The sequence below is a fragment of the Plecotus auritus genome (assembly GCF_963455305.1).
Source record: "Plecotus auritus genome assembly, chromosome: 6".
NCBI lineage: Eukaryota > Metazoa > Chordata > Mammalia > Chiroptera > Vespertilionidae > Plecotus > Plecotus auritus.
The window spans coordinates 87,310,425-87,334,430 of record NC_137773.1 but is presented as its reverse complement, the minus strand read 5'-3'; the positions used below and the strand labels follow the sequence as shown (position 1 = coordinate 87,334,430).

The window sequence follows — 24,006 nt, the reverse complement described above, 5'->3', positions numbered from 1 at the left end:
GGGAGAAGAGGGAGGGGGTCTGTCCTCACCTGAGAGCAGGGGCAGGCACCTGCCCCTCATGGCGCTGAGACACCAGGGATGACAGTCTGCGACGCTCCAGCAGGGTGTGGCGAGGGCTCCTGGAATGAGTAAGTCCCGTGGAGATCAGTTTCTGATGGTCACAGAGTTTAGGAGCCAGGGGCTGATGTTTACCAAAACCTGTGGGTTCTGCCCATCTTTTTTTTTTTTTTTTAACAGAACAGGATTATGTTTAATACACAAATTTGATACAACCAAAAAGTAAAACACCAGAGTAAAATACTAACAAGAAACATGGTATTTCATTTGCAATGCGTGAGAAACCATTAACATCTTTAGTCATAAACAAGCTCTTACAAACCAGTAACAGACACTATAATAATGCAAGGAAACCAGAAAAAAAAATACAAGTGATGATTAAGCATTGAGCATATATGATTTTGCTGAGCAGTGATGAATAATTTCTCTGCAGTATCAGTGAGCAGAATAAAGACGCTTAATATTGTACAGTTTTGAACCGTGTTGTGCAGTTTGAATTCTGAAACACCAGGAAGCAGATTAATGAGAAGGATCTATAATGAGGGGGAAAGCTACGTTTTGAATCTGTATATAAATTGAGTGTTTTTAGCCAGAGCAATTCCAATGCATTGGAATTAGTTCAACAAGTTAGTTGGATAAATTCAAAAGGAATGATATAAAGGCATGTTTAATGCAGAAAAAATGTGGCCAGTGTAAGCGCCTAAAACTGCTTGCCTATCAATGTCTGAGCACCGCCAACTGGGTGCGCACTAACTCTATTAGCAGTAGATGGTAGCGTAGGGAGTACAGTCCGTATACTCTGGTCCGTATATATGGGGCCTGGTGGGTACCAGAAATACTGAGGGGACACTTTACTTTTCAGTATACCTGAAACTAACACAAAATAATATTGGATTGTAACCTAATTGAAAAATAAAAAGACATTATATGGCATGGGGGGAGGGTAAAATGAAAAGGAAAACAAAGGTACATAAAGTAATAACTACATACTTAACTAATTTTTATGTCGCCTAAAATCTAAAGAAAAGATTATTTTTAATGAATACATTTTAAATCTACTCTATGATAATAGGCAAAATAGAAATATATGGGAGCCCTGGAGGAGGCCTCGCAATGGCAGGCCCAGGGCTTTGGTATTAAGGTCTCCAGCTTCCCACCTCCTGGATTCACTCCCACAGCAACAAGGACAGCCGTCAACATGCTGCTTACAGTTCCCCCCATGCCACCCGCTAGGCCACCTTGGACATGAGCTTTCTCACTCCTCTTAGACTGTCTGCCCATCTTTGGACTCAACAATTCCACACCCACACGTAGGAAATCACCCCAAGGGCAGGCTCCTAGGCTGATCAGAGCAGAGTAGCTTACAGGAAACACGCTCACAGCCCACCAGGTCAGGAACACAAGCCGCCCTGCTGGGATACCCTGCTGGAATTTAAAACCCTAATATTGCAATCCGCACCATCCAGCCGGGGAAGCTGCACAGTACCCACTATCCAGTAAAAAACACGGCACATACATTAAAAGGGACAGAAACATAACAAACTGCAGTGTCTTACTGGACCCCAAATCCAACAACCGATTTTTTTAAAAGACTGGAGATGTAATACGACATTAAAGAATGATTGTGCATTTTCCATAGGTATAAATTCCCTCTCCGTTTCCTCACCTGTCAACTCAGATGACTGCTCCAAAGGAAGCTATAAGTATGATAACGGGGCTATGTTTAAAGACGGATCTTTTGGAGCTATGCACTAAAAACTTTGCAGGTGAAATAATGTGACACATAGAATTTATGTCAAGATATCTGGGGAGGTTTGGGGAGCAAATGGGAACAAAGATGAGATGAAATTGGGCATTTTTTTTTTAAGAGCTGGGGAAGGGTCTGTGGTTTTCATGATGTTATTGTCACTAAATTAGTATATGTTCAACAAGTTCCCTAATAAATGGGAGAGAAGAGATTGTCTTAAAGGTGTGCTGTTAAGTAGATAGATAGCCAAAGGGCAGACATATGTATGCTAACATTTGTATAATAGGGGCGATAATAAAGAAGATGCTAACATTATATGCAATTAGAAACGTGTACATGTAGTTCTAGTGTATTTACATAACAGGGAAACCATCTCTATTTTACACAAATATTATATATTCTCTACAATTGACATGTGTGTGCACTTGGGCATACACAGAGTCATACAGGCCGGCCTTTGCATTAACGTAAGTGCCTCAAATGCACGTATATGTATAATGAGTTCGTATTGGCATAAAACGTTCCTGGAAGTTGCCTGAGAAATTCATAACACCTGTTGCCTTTGAAAACTGAGAGGCTGGGAAACAGCATTCTCCAGAAGCAAGGAGAATTTCCCATTCTGCCCTTTCAAAATTTTGATTTTGAACCAAGTGAAGGTATTTCATATTTAAAAAAAGGAAGTCACTCCCCTCCCCCATAACCTAGCATTTGTTGAAACTGAAGACTTGTGCATAAACTTTTGTTTACTCCTGACTATCTAAATTGTAATAGTTGCATTCCATCCATCCTAGTTACGTTATTCTAGAGGAGAGAATAATGGAAGTACTAGACATCTCTATGAATGAGCCTTTCAAAGAAGACTTTAAAACACAATGTAGCAGAGTTTGCCATGAGAATATCATTTTTATATGTAAAAAGCGCTGTTATCAAGTCATGTTGATGGGCAGCTGAGGTTTAGGATAAAAGTTCATTGCACATTAGCAAAGGTAAGTGCTCTGTAAATCGGTTAAGTCACCCAAAAGTGATGCTAAAGGCACCGATGGGAAAAATATAGCAAAAGAGTTGAATTAGTTTCATAAAATGTCAGCGGAAAGAAAGGCAGCATTTAAATATGTGTAATGAAAATAATTCAATATTATAAATAAAATAATGTAGGAGGCTATTAAAATAACATGGAAAGCCACTGTGATGTAGCATTGCGATAACAGCAGGAACTGGAGCAAAATATAGAATATTACATGTAAAGAAGTGATAAATGTTAATAAGAGAATGGCATTGTGAGTGATTTTAAATTTCTTCTGTTTAACTTCTGTAATTCCAAATTTTATACATTACTTTAGCAATAAGAAATTAATAATCGTGGAATATTTTAACAGGAGAGGAAACACAGTGGCTTACAATACGGCTTCTTTGTCAGCTCCATCCCTTCTCTATTCCTGTTTTGACATAACCATTCTGTTTTATAATTGAGTTTGGAGTCCTTCAGGGCCTCCCTGTGGATCAGTTCTCTCTCATCAGGTGCTGGCAATGCCCAAGGCAATCTGAGTTTATTTTTATCCTCACCAGAGGATATATTTTTTATTGATTTTTAGAGACAGAAGAAGGGAGAGGGAGGGGGTGAGAAAGAGACAAGAGAGACATCAATGTGAGAGAGAAACATTGGCTCATTGCCTCCCTTACTCGCCCTAACCAGGAATCAAACCGGAAACCTCTATGTACCCTGACCAAGAATCAAACCCACACCTTCTGGTGTTAAGGGATGATACTCCAACAGAGCCACACAGCCAGGGTGACAGCCTGAGTTAGAACTGCAAATCTGCAGTGACTGGTTCAGTGACTCTGAGGTGGTGACTTTGTCTCTGAGCCTCAGTTTTCTTATCTGCAAAATGGAGCTAAGAAAAACATACTTCATAGTATCGTTATCCTGATTCAGTGAGATGACCTTTCATAGCATGTGGCACCTGCCTGGCACATGATAAATGCTGAATAAAGTGAACTGTGAGGAGGACAGGATATAATGATGACAGTGGTGGTGATGGTGGTCATAGAGATAATGATAACAGTGATGAAGGCGATGATGGTGGTGATGGTGGTCATAGAGATAATGATAACAGTGATGAAGGCGATGATGGTGGTGATGGTGGTCATAGAGATAATGATAACAGTGATGAAGGCGATGATGGTGGTGATGGTGGAAATGGTGGCTGTGGACAACAAAGGGGGTCTGAAACAAATCTAACCAAAAGGAAGCTCATAGGGTGATCTGGTTGTAAATTCCTAAGTGGGCAGGTCATGTTGGGTAGTCACACCCCAGGCATGTAAAAGGTTTATCTTTGTCGTAAGCAAGCCCGTGTCCCTTGTTTTTATGCATCTAGGTTAGCACACCTTTGAAGTGCCTCTTTTTCAGTCCCCTGGGAAGTGTAACCACCCTCAAGGGAGCACATAACCTTGTTAACTACCCTGTAATCCAAGAGATGTCCCTGCCTTGCTTTCTCCCATGTTCATGCAGTCATCCTTACGTTCCCTCCTTAAGTCCAAACATATAAAAGAAACTGCACACTGCCCCTCTGGAAAGCCTTTTTCTCAGTCTTTGGAGATGTTGCTTCCAGGCATGCCTTCTGTTTGGCCCAAATAAACTCATAAAAATTCTCCACAGGTTTAGACGCTCTTGTGTTGCCATGGTGATGATGGTACTGGTGAATGAAAATGGCGTACAAGGTCGTAGAGACAGTGGAGGGAGTTGGTAAGGACAGTAATGGTGGTAATGAGGATGGGTGTGATAGTGATGGTGATGGTGGTAGTACTGACACTGGTGGTCATGGAGCTCTCATGTCCCTTCCATGACCCCAGTTATAACCATGACCTTGCATGCTAAGGACTGACCCCGTTACCCAGTGGTGATGTGAAGCCCCCACAGGAACCAAGTAGTGGTCTGAGAAGGCCCATCCCAGAAAAACCTCTTATTCCTGATATTCCCCAATAGGCTACTCATGCATTATGTACCGACACCAAACATGTAAGTCAAATTTTGCTGCAGATAGTTCTCTTAGCTCTTCCGTTATAACTTTAGAACATTTATGAAATGTCTATGACAGGCCAAGAGTTTACTAAGCGTGTTAATGCTATTGTTCTGGGCAGAAACAGAATATAGTTATGGCTATAGTTATAAGAAATATTAATCATGCTCTGTTAACCTTGATTGTTTTGTTCTAAGAAAAGAAAGTACATTCTAACCTGGCAGGGAGATGTGCGCCCCTGGGACTTGGGGGTCAGTCTTGGAATGTGGTCCATTTCCATTCGAGAACTGCCTGTTACCATGGGAAGATTAACAACTTGCTGCCCAAACATGGATTCCTGCCCCAGCCCACATTGCCTACTTCCCCATGTCTGTGATACCCATTTTGCATACCCATTCTTATTCCTTTTGCCTACTTCCCCATGTAATCTTTGTCCTACCCAATATAAGCAGCTGGTTTAGGAGGGGGTGCAAAGCAGATTTTCGTGGATGACCTGCTGCTCTCCCAGCAGGACAAAGTTAGGCTGAATCTAAAGCTGTTGTGTAACCCCAACACCAAGATCCTAAACCCCCATGCCTCCTAGGAGCTAAACATGGGATACAAATAAATGAGGCCATTGGGCGGAGAATTGGGAACTGTGCCGAACTGGAGGTCACGGGCTCCATCTAAAGTCTTCCAAATCCACTTTTGCCTTAAGTGCAGAACCAGTGGGTATAATCTCTGACTGAAAATCAGATTCTGTCCAATCTTTGAGGAGTTATTCTAGGTCGTTTCCTACATGCCTCCTCTTCTGCCAACATTTGTTTTCCTTTTGGGTTCGAGTTTCTCTTTCCTTCCAAACATATAGTCTAAAACACACTGTGGGAACTCCCAGCACACAGACACCCTGTCTAGAGAAGGACAATTCTTTTTTGAGGCCTCAGTTGAAACCAGTTTAAATGGGTATTTCATGTGCAAGAGGTGATAATGTTTCCCAGAACAGCTAGACCTCTAACAGTGCTGCTTTGGATGTTTTTTGGTTTCTGTAAAACCACTTTCCTGAGGAATGATTGGCATGTAAAAAGCTATACATGTTCAATGTACACACCTCAATGAGTCTGGAGAAAAGTACACACCTATGAAGCCATCACTACCGTCAGTCCATAAACATATCCATCACCGTGTTAGGGGCCGGAATAGAATAGTGGGGACTCGCTATAGCTATTAAGAAATATCAGTCATGATCTGTTAGCCGCGATTGTTTTGTTCTGACTAGAGAAAGCACATTCTAACCTGGCTGAGAGTTGTATGTCCCAGGATCTGGGCGTTTATCTTGGAATGCTGTCCATTCTCCCTATCTGAGATCTGCCTGTCACCATGGAAAGATTAACAACCTTGTTGCGCCCACCCTTTGCAACCCCTGCCCATAGAGCTAGTAATCTGTAACCACTTTACCCATTTTTATTCCTTTGCCTACTTCCCCATGCCTGTAATACTCATTCTTATTCCTTTTGCCTACTTCCCCATGGAATCTTTGTCCTTCTCCCCCATATAAGCATTTGGCTTATGGAGGGGTGCAGAGCAGATTTTCCTGGATGACCTGCTGCTCTCTCTCCCATATGCCAGCATTATTGGAATAAACGCTCAAATATGATTCAACCCTGTCTCTGCTTAATTGACTCAAGTAGTGACAGGCAGCCCCAACCCATTGGTTGCCCAGTTTCAACCTCCCAAAGCGTGTCCCCCTGCCCCCCTCGTGATGTGTGTGTAGTAAGATCCACCCTCTTGGCAGATTTTACGTACACAACGTGGTATTGTTAGCTATGCATACTGTGCTGTATAGATCTCCAGAATGTATTTGTCTTCCATCATTGAAACTGTATACCCTTTGACCGTTACCTCCCGTATTTCCCTCCCCCCAGTGCCCGCACCCACATCCTACTCTCTGATTCTGTGCGTGTGACTACTGCCGTTCACAGTGAGGTCTCACTGGTTTTGTCTTTCTGCGTCCGGCTGATTTCACATGGATGTCAAGGCTGATTTGCGGAGAGCTTTGGCCATGACCCACTGTAAGAAATACATTTTGCACCAGAGAGACAGCAGGAGAAAGAAAGAGAACTGAGCCAAGTTTCGCAAATCGATATCAACTATATGCAGCCTCTGATATTTTATAACGACAGCGCTTTCCTTCCTTCTAAAATGCTGGTTGGTACTCACTAAATTGGTTTCATGAGCCCCTACCCTACCATGAGGTCACAGCAGCTGGCTGAAAAAAACACCAACCTGTAGATCCTTTGGCCGTAGATAAAATAGACAAGCCTTTCCCTGTGCGCCTGGCACTGAGTGTGTGAGGTGTTTATGGGGGTGAGGTGTGCGGTGTGTGAAAAGGTTTGGTAATTCACTGTGGGACCCCGGGAAAGTCACTCATACTTTCAGATCTTGTTTTCTCATTTTTAATAACAAATGAGTTATTTGCTGCCTCTGCTTCAGACCGTGTCTTGCACCTTTCTTATTTAGTCCCCCTTAAGCTCCTTAATCTCTTTGGAGTGTGTTAAAGCAATGCGGGCCCACTCCTCACCCAAGCAGAATTGGGCTAATGGACCTGAAGGAGATGCCCCCAAAGCAGCTTTCAAACAAATAAAGCCACAGGACCTGCAATGAGGTCTCCTGGAAGTTTTTCCAATGCAGAACATTTTTCTAGACCCAAGGTTACACAGGAAATATTTTCTATTTTCTATGAAAACACACTTAGCCAGTTTCTACTTACCCACAGGATGAAAATCCCTTGATTCTCACTCAGTCTGGGAGCTTCTCGGAGCTCAGAGAAAGAGGAAGTACATGGTTTATTATCTCGACCTCCAGTTTCTCAAGGAGCCTTGTGGGTGGAGCAGGCTGGGGTGTTGGCAGGGGAGTTTGCATAATGCAGGGACCATTAGGTCCTACATTACCCGGGTGGACCACATAAAGTGCCTCAGAAAATGAACTTGGAAATGGTGATGGTGTCCAATGGGGAAACCAGGTAATGGAGAATGGCGCCATCTTCCACCTACACCAAGGAAATGGATTCAGCTTCCAGGATGCTCCCTTAGGTTGGTGAACTTCTTAGTGAGAGACTTGAAGGCCAGAGTATGAGTCAGTGTATCTACCGTGTTACCCAGTTTCCTTTTCCCATATTCCATCTCAGGTTACCACTTTGGGAAAATGGCATACCCATATTCTTGGTCTTTGAGATAGGGTTACCCAACATAATCACACTCACCTACTTGGCTGGTAAAATTCGTGACTGGTCCCATTAGCATGGAGTCTTGACATTTTCTTCTCATTTGTATTAGAAGAAACTTGGTAAGATCCAGCAAAAAATATGGCCAATATCCCTACTCTGACAAGTCCAAATACACACCCAGAGATTTACTTCTTATCTTGGTTTTAGTACATTTATGAAACATTGCCTTATTATCTCTAACATGAATATCTTCCTTTTTCAGTGTCCCGTTTCTTTTTATAAAATATTTAAATTATCAAAAAATATATTTAAATTATCACCTGTATATACCCTGTTTCCCCGAAAATAAGACAGTGTCTTATATTAATTTTTGCTCCCAAAGACTCACTAGGTCTTATTTTCAGGGGATGTATCATTTTTCCATGAAGAAGAATACGGTACACATTTATTGTTAAATGAAAATAAAGGAAATTTATTACCTGTACATGGTACAGTAGTACAGTAGTTGACAACACAAACCAGACAAACTGTGAATCCTACAGTATCAAGAATTTACTCATTGATTCAATGACAATCATGTCATCATCTTCTGGAACATCATCATAACAATCCAATTCCTGAATTTCCTGGTGAATTTCTTGTGACTCCATTTCTTTCAGAATCAGTGGACCAAATCTCTCATGTTTAGCAATAGCACTGTCTTTAAATGAGTACTTCTTGTCAAGATAGCCTGCTCGCAGTGCATTTGCAATGCAACTGTCAGTGATTTTCTCCCATGAATTCTTCACCCAAGTCACAACTTCTTGCAGTTTAGGTTTCACAAAGTTTCCACGCTGATTTCTCTCCATTCTATTTTCAATGTAGTCATTAATTTCCATGCGCAATTGTCTTTGAATGGCTTGTTTATTGCAATATCAAGAGTCTGGAGATAGGAGGAGAAACCAAGATGGCGGCATAGGTAAACACCTAAACTGCTGCCTCGCACAACAATTTCAAAACTACAACTAAAAGACAGAACGGACACCATCCAGAACCGCAGGAAAGCTGACTGAGTGAAAATTCTACAACTAGAAGGAAGGAGAAAAGCTCACAGAGAATTGGAGGTACGGCAAAGGGTCTTTGTGCGCGCAGAGAGGAAGGGCGGCGGAGTGCCTGGCTGGCTTTCTCTGGCGGAAGGGGGAAGGGAGCCCCCGACCGCATTGAACCCCAGTTCTGACTGCACTGAACACCTATTCCGGGCGAGCCCCTGGGGACCCACGCTCTTGTGGGGGGAGTCTGGACTCTCGGGCGGAGACTCGGGAGCCGGGGAAGGCGGAAGACTGAAAGTCCGCTCGCGCCAGTGCGCACAAAGGCTGCGGGAGGCTGCCACAGGCTTTCCCTAGCGGAAGGGAGTGAGAGGCTCCTGACGGCACAAAACCCCAGTTCTGACTGAAGTGAGCCCCAGTTCTGACTGCAGTGAACCCCAGTTCCAGGCGAGCCCCCGGGGACCCACGCTCTTGTGGGGGGGAGTCTGGACTCTCGGGCGGAGACTCGGGAGCCGGGGAAGGCGGAAGACTGAAAGTCCGCTCGCGCCAGTGTGCACAAAGGCTGCGGAGGCTGCCACAGGCTTTCCCTAGCAGAAGGGAGTCAGAGGCTCCTGACGGCACTGAACACCAGTTCTGACTGAAGTGAGCCCCAGTTCTGACTGCAGTGAACCCCAGTTCCAGGCGAGCCCCCGGAGACCCACGCTCTTGTGGGGGGAGTCTGGACTCTCGGGCGGAGAATCGGGAGCCGGGAAGGCAGAGGACTGAAGGCACACACGTGCTAGCAAGGGCAAGGCTGATGGGAAGCCAAGACTGAGACTCCACCCCATCCAAGCTGAGCACAGAGGCTATTGCAATTTGGCAAGTCTAATCCTATAAGGCTGTCTCCAGCACCGGACTTCTCCCAGCATAGACACAGCTGATCCTTACAGCCAACTGGCCTGGAGGTCAATTCTTCCCAGTGATACCAACAACAATAAAGACTTAATTACAACAAGGCTGTACACACAGTCCACAAAGGGGTGCACCAAGAGTGTCCACCTCAGGTTAACTGGGGAGGCAGACCCACTGGGCCAAATTGGAAACCTAGCACACAAATCTACCAACTCAGGGAAGCAGTGAAAATGCGGAGTCTAAGAATCAGATCACAAACGAAAGAAATGGAGGAAAACAAACGACTGGATATAGAATTCAAAACCACGGTTATAAGGCTTTTTAAGAATATCCTAGAAAAGGCCGATAAATATAACGAGACCCTCGAAGAGATGAAAAAGGACCAACTAGAAATTAAACATACACTGACTGAAATAAAAAATATTATACAGAGACCCAAAAACAGACAAGAGGAACACAAAAATCAAGTCAAAGAATTGAAATACAAAGAAGCAAAAAACACTCAACCGAAAAAGCAAAAAGCAAAAAAAAAAAAATCCAAAAAGTTGAAGATAATGTAAGAAGACTCTGGGACAACTTCAAGCGTACCAACATCAGAATTATGGGGGTGCCAGAAGAAGAGAGAGAGCAAAATACTGAAAACCTATTTGAAGAAATAATGACCGAAAACTTCCCCCACCTGGTGAAAGAAATAGACTTACAAGTCCAGGAAGCCCACAGAACCCCAAACAAAAGGAATCCAAAGAGGACTACACCAAGACACATCATAATTAAAATGCCAAGAGCAAAAGACAAAGAGAGAATATTAAAAGCAGCAAGAGAAAAACAGTTAGTTACCTACAGGGGAGCACCCATACGACTGTCAGCTGACTTTTCAACGGAAACTATGCAGGCCAGACGGGAGTGGCAAGAAATTTTCAATGTGATGAATAGCAAGAACCTACAACCAAGATTACTCTACCCAGCAAAGCTATCATTCAGAATTGAAGGGCAGATAAAGAGTTTCACAGACAAGAAAAAGCTAAAGGAGTTCATCACCACCAAACCAGTATTATATGAAATGCTGAAAGGTATTCTTAAAGAAGAGGAAGAAGAAAAAAGGAAAGATAAAAATTATGAACAACAAATACATATCTATCAACAAGTGAACCTAAAAATCAAGTGAATTAAAAACCTGAGGAACAGAATAATCTGGTGAATACAATAGAATCAGGGGCATAGAAAGGGAGTGGACTGATAATTCTCAGGGGGAAAGGGGTATGGGGGGGTTCATAAAGAGACTGGACAAAAATCATACACCTATGAATGAGGACAGTGGGGGGTAGGTAAGGGCAGAAGGTGGGGTGGGAAATGGCTGGAGGGGAACTATGGGGGAAAAAAGGAGAAATAATTGTAATAATCTGAATAAAGATTTATTTAAAAAAAAAAAAAAGAAAAATAGAAAAAAAAAAAAAGAGTCTGGAGATAGGCCGTCATTCCTGCGGGAATCATTATCTGATCTATTTTTCTTTCGTGAAGAAATGTCTTCATGTCTTTAGCGCGGTGAGTGCTGGCTGCATCCCAGACTAGCAGACCTCTTTGGCTCCCTCGCATAACAAGCGGCAGCATTAAATCGACCCACTTCCTTATAACTGCTTGTGTGGCCCAGGCTTTTTCAGTTTTAAGAATAAAAATGCCCAAAACACGTTCAATCTTTTCCTTCTTGCCTTTAGAAATGATTAAAGGTGGGATTTTAGTGCCATCCAGACGAATTGCCAAAATACAGGAAACACGAGAAATGATTAAAGGTGGGATTTTAGTGCCATCCAGACGAATTGCCAAAATACAGGAAACACGTGAACTTTCATAAGCAGTGGAGGGAATGTACACTAAGGAGGCACCCCGCTGTTCAATTGTTGTTTGAGATGATTGGCCCATAAACACTGCAGTTTCATCCATAGCAAACATGTTGGAAAGATTGTATTTAGAGAAGTCAGCATCATCAATAAAGGACTTGAATGCAAGTGCTCGCTTAATAACTTGAGTATCTTCCAACCTAAACAATGTTGTAGATCTTCTTAAAGACAGTTCACTTCGCTGAAGGAAATTATCCAGCCAGTGTTGTGATGCTTTGAAGTCTTTGGGGGCTATGTCAAACTGTGGTGCCATTGCAAGGGCAAAATCTTGAATCTGAGCCCTATTCACAACCAAAGCCTTTGCTCTCCTGTCAACAACCCATTCACAGATCAGGTCTTCCAGCTCGGAAAATAATGGTTGCCGACCTGATCCACACTTGCGCTTTTTAGCATTTTCCTTGTCCACTTGTTCAATGAGGTTACCATACTCTGCTTGCCATTTTCGGACCAATCGGATACTCAACATCTTCTCTTTGCAGAAAGCAGTAAGATTTTGGCCCCAAGAGTCTTCCACTATTCCTTTCTTGTACTCCACGGAGTAGCTTTTTCTTTTTGTGCTCATTTCTAGGGGTAAAAAAAAAGGAATTGGGGTATCAAGGTGGGGGGAGGGGGATCACTCAAAATGACACAGGGGGGATCAGAGGGGGGATTACCATTTTAGTAACCCCTTTTGATCCTCCTGTGTCATTTTGATTGTCCCCTCTGATCCTCCTGTGTCATTTTGATTGTCCCCTCTGATCCTCCTGTGTCATTTTGATTGTCCCTTCTGATCCTCCTGTGTCATTTTAAGTGATCCCCCTCCCCCCACCCCTGTGCCACTGAACACCTTCACCAGACATCCCCCTTACCCCTTTATCAGACATTTACCCCCTGGGGCCTGCCTGGGGACTGTCACTGGGCTTGCTGGGGCCTGAATCTGGGCTGGAGCAGGGTCTGCCACTGACTGAGAACCTTCAGTCATCATGAAGGCAGCCGCAAGCATCAGGTAGTGTCACCAGAGACAGACCAGCACTCACCACCTTAGCCGCATCCCGTCTGCTCTAATCCTCCTGTTCTTCTACACGCATCTGCGAAAGTCTCCTCCTCTCTCCCGCCCCACGCTCACTGCTCACTCTGACCTCCGCTCCGTCTCCACACAGCAGTGACGTCAGGACTCCATGTAACATCACTGGTTGCTAGACACCAGTTGGGGTGACCCTAGAGACCAGTTTAAGGTAAATTAATTTTCATTCTGAGACAGAGCCTGGGGGCCTTATTTTCGGGGGATGCCTTATATTTCACTCAGAAGGAAACATGTAAGTAGGTCTTATTTTCGGAGGATGTTTTATTTTCGGGGAAACGCGGTAGCTCTGTAGGTGGGCTGGTCCTCAGCCCCTCCGTGTCAGACTCAAAGTATTTGCTGCATATAATACTCAAAGGGTTTCTTTAGCATGGCAAAGGAAAGAGAGTTTAAGCCTACCCTTGTTAGCTGAGCTGAAGTGAACAGTCTGAATGTTAACCTGAAATGCCTAAACCAACAGCCCCTGAAATTCTGAGCCTCCCACGTGCTCACAGCCTAATTCTGCATGTGACAGATTACTAGCCCAAACAGATGCCAGAATGCCCCTTCTTCATGTGCAGTCTTCCCAGGATGACTCTAGACTTGGTCATGTGGCTGGCTTTGGCCAAAGAAACAACAAACAGAGATTTGAAAAGTACTTGCAAAACTGAAGCTTGCCCTCTTTTGCTGCACTTAAAACCCGAAGATCACTGTGTGAATGAGCCTACACTGCCTTCTGGAGAAGGAGAGAGCCTGTGGAAGAGAAGCAAGTCTCACTGGTCAATAATCCAGCACTCTGGTTGCCAACCTGCCAACCACCAAATGTAGGAGTGAGGCCATGCAAGATCATCCAGCCACCAGTTAACCCACCAACTGGCCAAAAATGCAGAAAAGAGCCCATCAGAGACCAGCCAAGCTAGCCTAGATCAGAAGAAATGTCTAGCCAACCCAAAAAAATCATGAACAAAATAATATAGCTGTTGTCTTAAGCAAAAGAAATTTGGGGGTGATTTGTTACACAGCCAAGGCTAACTGATATACTTCACAAAGTTGATAAAGACTAACTGGAACTTGAAGCAAAGATAATTAGTCAGGAGGGCTTATGGGAGGAACTAGGGCTTATGGAAGTTCTCGCAACGTAACCGAGAGAACACTGCAGGAAGAACTCTATGTTTATAATAAAGCTCTGTGGTTCTAATTTCTCCTCCCCTTAACTTTATTTTCCCTTCTATATATACCCCTCCATCTCGGCACACAGGCCAGAGTGTGCATGTGGCTTGCCATGTCTGCATGCACTGGTTGCAACCCATTCTTTTTCCTGAATAATTCCTTTTTGGTGACAAAACACCTAATCGATATTATTTTTCAGTTGACAAAGTAGAGTGGAAGGAGTACTTTGCACACATGTTGTCAGGCATGGTATCACATGACTTCAACTCCCAATCACAGCTGATTGGGCCCAGGAGGTGGCCCAGCAGAGAAGTCTACCTTAAGGCCATCCTCTCTATTGGATGTTAACTGACCAATCCTTCCAGCTTATGTCTCCCTTGGAGAGTTTGGACACAATGGGGGATTCATGCAAATAGTGTAGTGGCCCATGAGCCAATGAACAAATGAAAACTCACAAAACTAGAAGCCATCAGACAAGGGGGGGTGTTGATGACCTCCTTCTCTAATCCCTGCTTCAGGTGCCTCACCTTCCTTTGGTAGAGCAGCAGGTTGTCACCATCACAGGATTCCAGTTGGTCTCACAAACCAAGGGAGAAAATGCTCAGTCTGAGGAACAGAGGTTTGGCCACCTCCCAAACTTTATCAAGCATATAACTATTCACTGTGGGCAATTGTAACGAAACTTCTCTCCTTCCTCCTGTGCTTGCACTGGGAGTTGTCCTGTCCAGACTGCACCATCAGGACCCTCCTTTGCTCTGCCTTCAGCTGGGTTTGACCAATGGTAGCCGTAGAAGGAGAGAAGAGAACTGGAGGAGAGAGAAAGATGGGGTATTTCTTTCCCAGGTGATTGGATTCTCCTGTCACAGGCTAAGGCCCTTTCTAGGTTTCTATAACTGCTCCCTCCCTTTGCCCCTTCAAGCCAAGGATTGATAAGCGTTCCCCCACCTACCATTGCTGCTCCCAGGGTGCCCACCGTCCTTTGTCACTTCCCTTCAGCCCTGTTGTGAGATTGTAATTTATCATAAGAAATAGATCATTGGTCTTGCTCGGTTTCTGGCACAGAGCTTCTAAAATCCTCGGACTTTCCTGAGTGATAAGATCAATGGGAGCATATTTTATTAGAGTATTTGGTTTTGTCTTCAGTTCTGGATATCCCTTCAGAGCCATAAAGGAGAAATAGGTGTCTGGTTATTCGTAACAAGTCCCTTTCCACCACAGCTGAGGTGCCTTTTGTTACTGAGGTGCCTTTTGGAAAACACCTAAGGATGGGGGCTGGCTGCCAGGGGAACCAACCAAGAACCAAATAGAGGGTGGGCACTTTCAGTCCACCACCACCCCACACACCCCATTTCACCAGAGGGGCAATGGGCTAGACATTGAATCACTCATCAGTGGCCAATGATGTAATCAATCATGCCTATATAGTGATGCCTCCATAAAAACCAACAGAACAGGGCTCAGAAAGGCTCTAGGTTCTGAGCACCTGGAGACAGGGAGAGAGTGGTGCCTGGAGAGGACATGGAAGCTCTACACCCTTTCCCACATACCTGGCCTTCCATCTGGCGGTTCCTGGGTTCTATATAAACTTTCCTAATAAACTGGTGACCTAATAAGTAACATGTTTATCTGAGTTCTGCTCTAGCAAATTGATGGAACTCAAGGAGGGAGTTGTGGGAACCTCCAGTCAACAGCCAGTATGTCAGAAGCACAGGTGACAACCCAGACTTGAGATTGGTGTCTGAAGTGGCAGGGCGGGGGACAGCCTTGTGGGACTGCACCCTTAACCTGTGGACGTTGTCTCCAGGTAGATGGTGGCAGAACTGAGTTGAATTATAGGACACCTTGCTGGTGTTGGAGAGTTGCTTGCTGGTATGGAAACACCCCACACACCTTTTATCTGTCCACAACTATATAAATAGTATCTTCATTTAGCCCATTTGTCTGGGCCAACTGTTTCTTGCCAAGTAGCTAACCAATACATACCCTAGCATTATCACCAGCTCTACCCATTCTAAACAGAAGCCAATTCTGTTTTATTAACTGTAACAAAAGAGGAAGCCACATTTCGGGGAAGAAAAAAAAAAAAGGAAATATCATCTTCCACCAAACTGTGAAACTCAAGCACAAAACATCAGTGCCACTCCCTTCTTTGCCAGTCATTTAACAGTTGTTTCTCAGCAAACTAACTTTCCATGCCTTGAAATAGTGGTATTTCACAGGAGGAGTGGCTAGAAATGTGGCGAAGATGTCAAATTAGAATCTTATACACCTGAAAATCAAACAATGTTATTAACCAATGTAACTCCAATAAATTTAATTTAAAATAAATTTAAATTTTTTATTTAACAAAGCTGCACACTTCGGCTATTCTAAAAGTCACTGGATTGTACACTTTATATGGTTAAAATGGTGAATTTTATGTTATGTGACTTTTCTCTTAATAAAAAATAAAGAAATAATAAGTAAACTACTGATCCCATCCAGGCTTAAGCAAGGAACTTGGTTGACCCGTTTGGATTTGGGCAAAATCCTACCCTTTACCTATGGATCTTGCTAGACATAGTTTTCTATAAAATCCAGACAACATTGGCTTTTGTTTTATCTCTGTGGTGATCATGTAGTTATTACAACACTCAAGTTGACGGTGGGAAGGGCAGGATGTATTGTAATTCATGGAAAAAATGCATATATTAATCCCCAAAATTTCATAACCGAAGCTTTCTATATTTTCTTTTCATTTCATGTAGAAATAAAATCACAGGGTAGGCTGAAGATGTTTAGGAATTACATGCCATGCTATTGAGAAAACATCATAATGGACAAGTAAGGAATTGTAACTATTAAGACTGGGAGCACCAGATCATGAAGCTGTAGTCATCATTCAAGGGACAGACAGTCCACGGCAACCCACAGGGAGGGAACTAAGACCTTTCCCTCCTCCCTTTTTCTGATATCCTGTTGGTGTTTCCCATTGGTCAAAAGCCCTGGAAACCAGAGCCCAAGAAAGTTCATAGTTATAATCAGATGTCAGCATTCGAGGCATCATCTGCATGGACTTGGAGGGGTTCACAGAAGACTTCCAGCCCACTTAGATCTTCATTACTTGTTTATTGGGTCTCCCCACCATGAGAATGCAAGTTCCATGGCAGGAAAGACAATGTACAACTTGCTTAGCATCGCAGCCGCAGTTTCTAGAGTAGATACTGAATAAATATTTGTAGGACGAATAAGTAAACGACTTTGTGACATCTTCGAGCCTCCTGGGTTTTCTGGTCTATGTGTCACTGGTGTTTGGGCTGGACCAGACAGAATTAAACACTCTGGCAAATAATTGGGATACACCTTGTACCACCTCCCAAACCTGTAGGAGTAGATATGCATGGAGATTTTGAGAAGATTCCACTGGAAGGAAAAGAGAGAGAAAACAGACGGGTGGACAGTATGTCCAGCAGACCTACGTGGCTACTTGGAGGTCCCTGAAGTGAACGGGTAGAATGAGAGATGGCGCCGTGGTGTTTATGAGTCAGAGGTGACTCTATGCCCAAGTACAACAGCTCGGGAGCCCAAGAGACGATGGCAGCCCCATGCTATGGTGTGAACCAGTCAGGATGAATCTCAGCATTCAGTGCACTTGACCTGGCCATGGATGGAGATTGCTGTGCTGAGCTGGGCAGATACTTGAGGAGAAGGCATGTGAAGGGCTTGAATGATGATGTAAAGAAGGATGGTGGAAGCTGACCCTGAGCAGAGACCAGATAGTAACCCAGCAACACCCACAAACTCCTGAAGTGAGATATTTCTGAGAAATAGGGAAGAGGAAAGAATACATTCTGAGATCCTGTGGTCAAAAACCTCGCTGTGTAAACTAAGCCAGCCCATATCAGCAGCACTGACAGATGCAGGTTGAGAGTTTCAAATTACCCATGCAATGGATAATTTTATCAACATTGGGAATTATTCATGAAGTAAGGGCACAGATGGGTATATAACAAATATTGATTATGAAGTGATGTATTATTCAGGGGGTGAAATGGCAAGTACTATTAGGTGTCGTACATTATAAAATTTCAAAAGAGAAGGCATGCTCCTCCCAAGATCAGCATTAGAAATATCTCCTGACACTTTTTAATTTTTTTAAAGATGAAAGCACTTTATTAATGGCATATATTCAAAAATAAAAGCCATTGCATTCTAGGTTCAATAAGGCTAAGTGGATAAAAGCTTTAAGATCTTTTAGTAAGAGGAAGGCTTTCCCCAAATGTCTAAGACATTTGCAGCATCATTTGAAACACTTTTTAAATGCAGTTCAAAATCTCATTACAATAAGCATCAAACAAGTATTTAAGTGATCAATAAGACTTTTTTCATATTAGATAGTTGTGGGGATGGGCCAATGAAGTAGGTATTTTTTAAATATGTTTTTATTGATTTTTAGAGAGAGAGGAAGGGAGAGGGATAGAGAAATAGAAACATCGATGAGAGAGAAACATCATCAATCAGCTGCCTCCTGCACTTCCACTATTGGGGATCCAGCCCACAACCTAGGCATGTGCCCCGACCGGGAACCAAACCAGCCACCTCTAAGGTTCATAGGTCAAGGCTCAACCACTGAGCAACACCAGACAGGCCCCAGTCAGTATTTGTTGTTGTTGTTGTTAATCCTCACCTGAGGATATTTTTTCCTGTGATTTTTAGAGAGAGTAAAAGAGAGAGAGGGGTGGGGAGGAGGAATGAGAGAGAGAGAAAGAGAAATATTGATGTTGAGAGAGACACATCAATTGGTTGCCTCCTGCACATGCCCTGACCAGGGCGGAGATCGAACCTGCAACCCAGGTATATGCCCTTAACAGGGAATCAAACCTGAGACCCTTTTGTGTGTGGGTCAGCACTGTAACCACTTAGGCACACGGGGCAGGACTGTAGTGGGTATTATTAATGTCCATCCTTAATTCCCTAGTGGGGCCAGCTGTCCCTTCTACAGAAAAGTTGTCTCGGCCAAATGGAAGCTGTTAACACCTCCCCACCATGAGGGCATCACACAGCCAATAACTGACTGGCAGGAGGATTAAAAGGCTGGTCTCCTTGCCTCTAAACGGGACTGGTGCTGAGATGCTGTTCATGCTCCAGAGCTCACCCTGGGATCAGGAAGAACCCAGATCCTCTCTGACCCCTTTCTGCTTTCGTCACTCTCTCTCTTCTCAGAGCACTCCTTCAGTAAGTCATAGGCAACAAAATCCTTGTCGCAGCCTCTGCTTTCAAGGAACCTGACCTGAGTTGCCTATTGTCATTTTAGAAATAGTGTTTGTAATGAAATTACTGGAGCACTGCTAGTGGAAACTTAAACAAGAGTATTTGGGTGACTGCAAAAACAAGACATATCAGCCATGCGCTGCATAATAATGACGTTTTGGCCAACAATGAACCGCAGGTATAATGGTGGTCACAGACCAGCTAGGGCGGTGTAAGTGCACTCTGTGCTGTTTGTACAATGACAACATCACCTAATGATACAGTTCTCAGAACAGATGCCTGTCTTTAAGCGATGACGGCTGTCTTTGTAAAACCGAGAGTCATCCTTCAAACAGTGCCCTGTTCTGACTCTCTTTCCTTGGCCATTCATTTAACAAATATTATTGAATTAATCAGTGAACCCAATCTTCTGCTAGGTTATGGGCATACAGAGCTAACTCAGTCAAGGAACTCGTGGGAAAGCTGGGGACAAAACACGAACATCTGATTGCCCAGCATGCTGAGTATTACAAAGAAAAGGTTGATACCTTTAGGTACAACAGACCAGAAATTTGAAGACAGAAGGCAACCAGATGACTTAGAACCCACAGTGGAAAGCTTTTCTATGAGATCTGTGGGAAAGCGCCTACTGTCTTCACTAGCAGAGAGGTATGGACAAGGAACCCGGAAGGCTGGTGACCCTTGAGCCCTGCAAAGGTCAGAGCTATGCACCCACTGTTTAGTGGAGACCATGGCAGCTGAAGCAACTTCCCCACCAGACAGTCATGCAAATCCTTACTGATAAGATAGTCTGTCTGTTACAGGAAACTGCCTGCCTAAGGGCTATCGGTGAATCCCAAACTGAAAAAAAGGATGGAGAGGCCTGAGCCCAACGGGAGTCCTTTCTCTTGCATTGGGCTTGCCCGCCTGGCCCCCAATATTTCCAAATTATTATTTCTTGTCTCACCTCTTTCATTTGCGTGCGGCCCCTTCTCCAGATCCCGAACCCTGAACCACGTGGGACGTGGATCAATCACATAGATCTTAAGTTATATCCAAATTACTGTACTTCTAATGTTTTACTTTTTGACAGTTGACCGATTTGTGCAGTTGTTTTTCTTTAACCAGACATCGAGACGTGTAAGCTTCCTCCCACGGATAACTACCAGTAACATCAGGAGTATCTAAATAGAATGTTTAAAATGTACCTCAGAGATGTTCGTTACAATATTGTTCATAATACTGAAAAGCTGGAAACGATGCAAACTCAGGTTAAATACATTATGACATGTGATCCATCGATTACCATGCAACCATCAGGGGAACAACGAAGTTCCAAAGGTTTGATGAGTTGAAAAGATGTTCTCAGTGGGACAAGTGAGAAAAATAAAGTTTCTTTCTTTCTTTTTTTTTTAAATATATTTTATTGATTTTTTTACAGAGAGGAAGGGAGAGGGATAGAGAGTAAGAAACATCGATGAGAGAGAAACATCAATCAGCTGCCTGTTGCACACTCCCTACTGGGTATGTGCCTGCAGCCAAGGTACATGCCCTTGACCGGAATTGAACCCTGGACCCTTGAGTCTGCAGGCCCATGCTCTATCCACTGAGCCAAACCAGTTAGAGTGGAAAAATAAAGCTTTCAAAATAACATAGGCGTGCCTATTGTAGGTCACCCACAGGGCAACTTCCAACTTGGCGTGAGACATCAGGCACTACTATGTCATGATTTTCCCTCTACCTATAGACATATGTGACTACTAGATTATTACCATAATCAGTGTGGTGTTTGTGTGTGTGTGTGTGTTTTAATACATTTTTATTTTTATTTCAGAGACGGAGATAGGAACATCAATGATGAGAGAGAACCATTGACTGGCTGCCTCCTGCACTCCCCCTACTGGGGATCAAGCCCGCAACCCGAGCATGTGCCCTTGACTGGAATTGAACCCGGACCCTTCAGTTCACAGGCCGACACTCTATCCATTGAGCCAGTCCAGCTAGGGCTATAATCAAAGATTATAAGCAAGGATTGCCAAGGACACAACCTGGGCATGTACCCTGACCAGGAATTGAACTGTGACCCTTCTGGTTCATAGGTTGATACTCAACCACTGAGCCACACCAGTTGGGGAAGTATTTTTTTAATGATTAATATTTTTCTAGAACTTGATTTTGAAAATATTATTATTTTTTAATATTTTTATTGATTTTTTTTACAGACAGGAAGGGAGAGGGAGAGAGAGTTAGAAACATCGATGAGAGAGAAACATCGATCAGCTGCCTCCTGCACACCTCCCACTGGGGATGTGCCTGCAACCAAGGTACATGCCCTTGACCGGAATTGAACCTGGAACCCTTGAGTCCGCAGGCCGACACTCTATCCACTGAGCCAAACCAGTCAGAGCGATTTTGAAAATATTGATGAGTTTGCTTCCAAGCAAACCAAGAAGTCAAATTTTAATAAATTATGGTTTGGAGGTTAAATAAAATATTTAAATTTAGAATAATGTTTTATATTCTAATATCCTTACTTTTCAGTTTTTCAATTATTTTGCTGTTCAGGGGGAAGAGGCACATTGTAGGTGGTCAAAAAATATCACTTGAGAGAATGGATCTCTATTTTTTGGATACTGTAAATTATTTGAATTACAGGAGGGCAAAGTTATTTCATATTTATGGAATTTGAGAACCATGCAGTTTTTATTCTGAGTCTCTTCTCCTTCTAGTGGAGGCAAGTGAGACTGCAGAGGAAGGGAACTCAACAAGTGTAGCTTGATGTTACAGTAAGAAAAATTCCGAGGATCCAAGATGGCGGTGTAGGTAAACACCTAAACTGCTGCCTCACACAACAATTTCAAAACTACAACTAAAAGACAAAACGTCTATCACCCAGAACCACGGAAAAGCTGGCTGAGTGGAAGTTCTACAATTAGAAGGAAAGAGAAAAGAGCAGTGAGATGTACACAAGTGCTGAAAAGCTGAGGTACAGAGGTGCGCAAATCAGGCTGGCGGCGGGCGACTGGGAGCGCTGCTTTTTTCAACCCGAAGGGAGCTAAGCTCCCGATTACTCCGAACTCCAGTTTCTGGGGAGACGCGGGGGACCCAAACTCCTACGGGGAGAAGCTGGACTGTCTGCCATCAGGTTGGAAAGTGAGAGTGGCTTGCTTGCAGGGCTGCGCGCAGGAATAATTGTTTACTGCACTGGGGCGCGAGAGGCAGGGACACGGTCGGAGACACAGAGCCGGCTAACTGGCAGCCATCACTGTTTGCCACGCCCTAGCCTAGTCACGCCCTGAGACCCCGCCCTGCACAATCTACAAACCCACCCAAGCTCCAAGCAGCGGCTTTAGCATATGAATGGCCTGTCCTATTGCAGCTTAACCTAGCAAACTTGCAGCTCTGGTCAGACAGCTCCAAAACCTTCAAACCCCAAGCAAAGAGGAGAAAACTGTAGTTCTCGCTGTAGCTCCTGCTGGGTGGCCTCAGACAGTAGCTGACCTGCACCCCATTGGAGATCCAGGAGCCAGTGTACCTAGTGGTCAGTGTGAGACACCAGGTTTCAACTCCTCACATCCATAAGTGACACATTCAAGAGGCAGACTCAGTGAGCACCAAAGCCCCACTGAAACAAGTCCTGCACCATAAGCGTGTCTCCAGCGCAGCAGTTCTTCCATTATAGACACAGTGGGTCCTCACAGCCAATTGGCCTGGAGGTCAATTCCTCCCAGTGTACCAACAGCAATCAAGGCTTAACTACACCAAGACTTTGCACTCAGCCCACAAGGGAGTGTACCAAGAGCGTCCTCCTCAGAACGCTCTTGATTGGGGAGGCTGAGCTACTGGCCTCTATAGGTCACCTACCACACAAAGCCACTCCATCAACTCAGGGAAGCAGCCAAAATGCAGAGACAAAGAAACATGTCACGAATGAAAGAAATGGAGGAAAGCAAACTACTGGACGACATAGAGTTCAGAACCATATTTATAAGGTTACTCAAGAATCTTCTAAAAACCTCTGAGGAACTTAGTGAGACCTTTAAGGATCTTAATGAGAATGCCAAAAAAATGGAAAAGGACCAGTCAGAAATTAAGCATACACTGTCTGAAATAAAGAATATACAGAAATTCAACTGTAGATCAAAGGACCCCAAGAATCAAACCAAAGATCTGAGATATGAGGAAACAAAAAACACCCAACCAGAAAAACAAAAAGAAAAAAGAATCCAAAAATATGAAGATAGTGTAAGGAGCCTCTGGGACAACTTTAAGAGTACCAACATCCGAATTTTTGGGGTGCCAGAAGAAGAGAAAGAGCAAGATATTGAAAACCTATTAGAAGAAATAATGACAGAAAACTTTCCTTACCTGGTAAAAGAAATAGACTTACAAGTCCAGGAAGCGCACAGAATCCCATACAAGAGGAATCCAAAGAGGACCACACCAAGACACATCATAATTAAAATGCCAAGGGCAAAAGACAAAGAGAGAATCTTGAAAGCAGCAAGAGAAAAACGGTTAGTTACCTACAAGGGAGTACCCATCCGACTGTCGGCTGATTTCTCAACAGAAACTATGCAGGCCAGAAGGGAGTGGCAAGAAATATTCAAAGTGATGAATAGCAAGAACCTACAACCAAGATTACTCTACCCAGCAAAGCTATCATTCAGAATTGAGGATCAGATAAAGAGCTTCACAGACAAGAAAAAGCTAAAGGAGTTCATCACCACCAAA

General features: G+C 43.7%; 1 protein-coding gene across 1 annotated transcript in view; it reads right to left on the bottom strand.

Moving 5' to 3' along the window:
• LOC308251243 (putative adhesion G protein-coupled receptor E4P) overlaps positions 1 to 60 on the bottom strand; it is a gene marked incomplete at both ends in the record, with an annotated part of 51,254 nt that extends 51,194 nt beyond the window's left edge. The window contains one exon of the mRNA XM_080674387.1: positions 30 to 60. Within this exon, the coding sequence (XP_080530513.1) occupies positions 30 to 60 (31 nt within the window). The remainder of the gene's footprint in view (positions 1 to 29) is intronic.
• Positions 61 to 24,006: the final 23,946 nt, after the last annotated feature.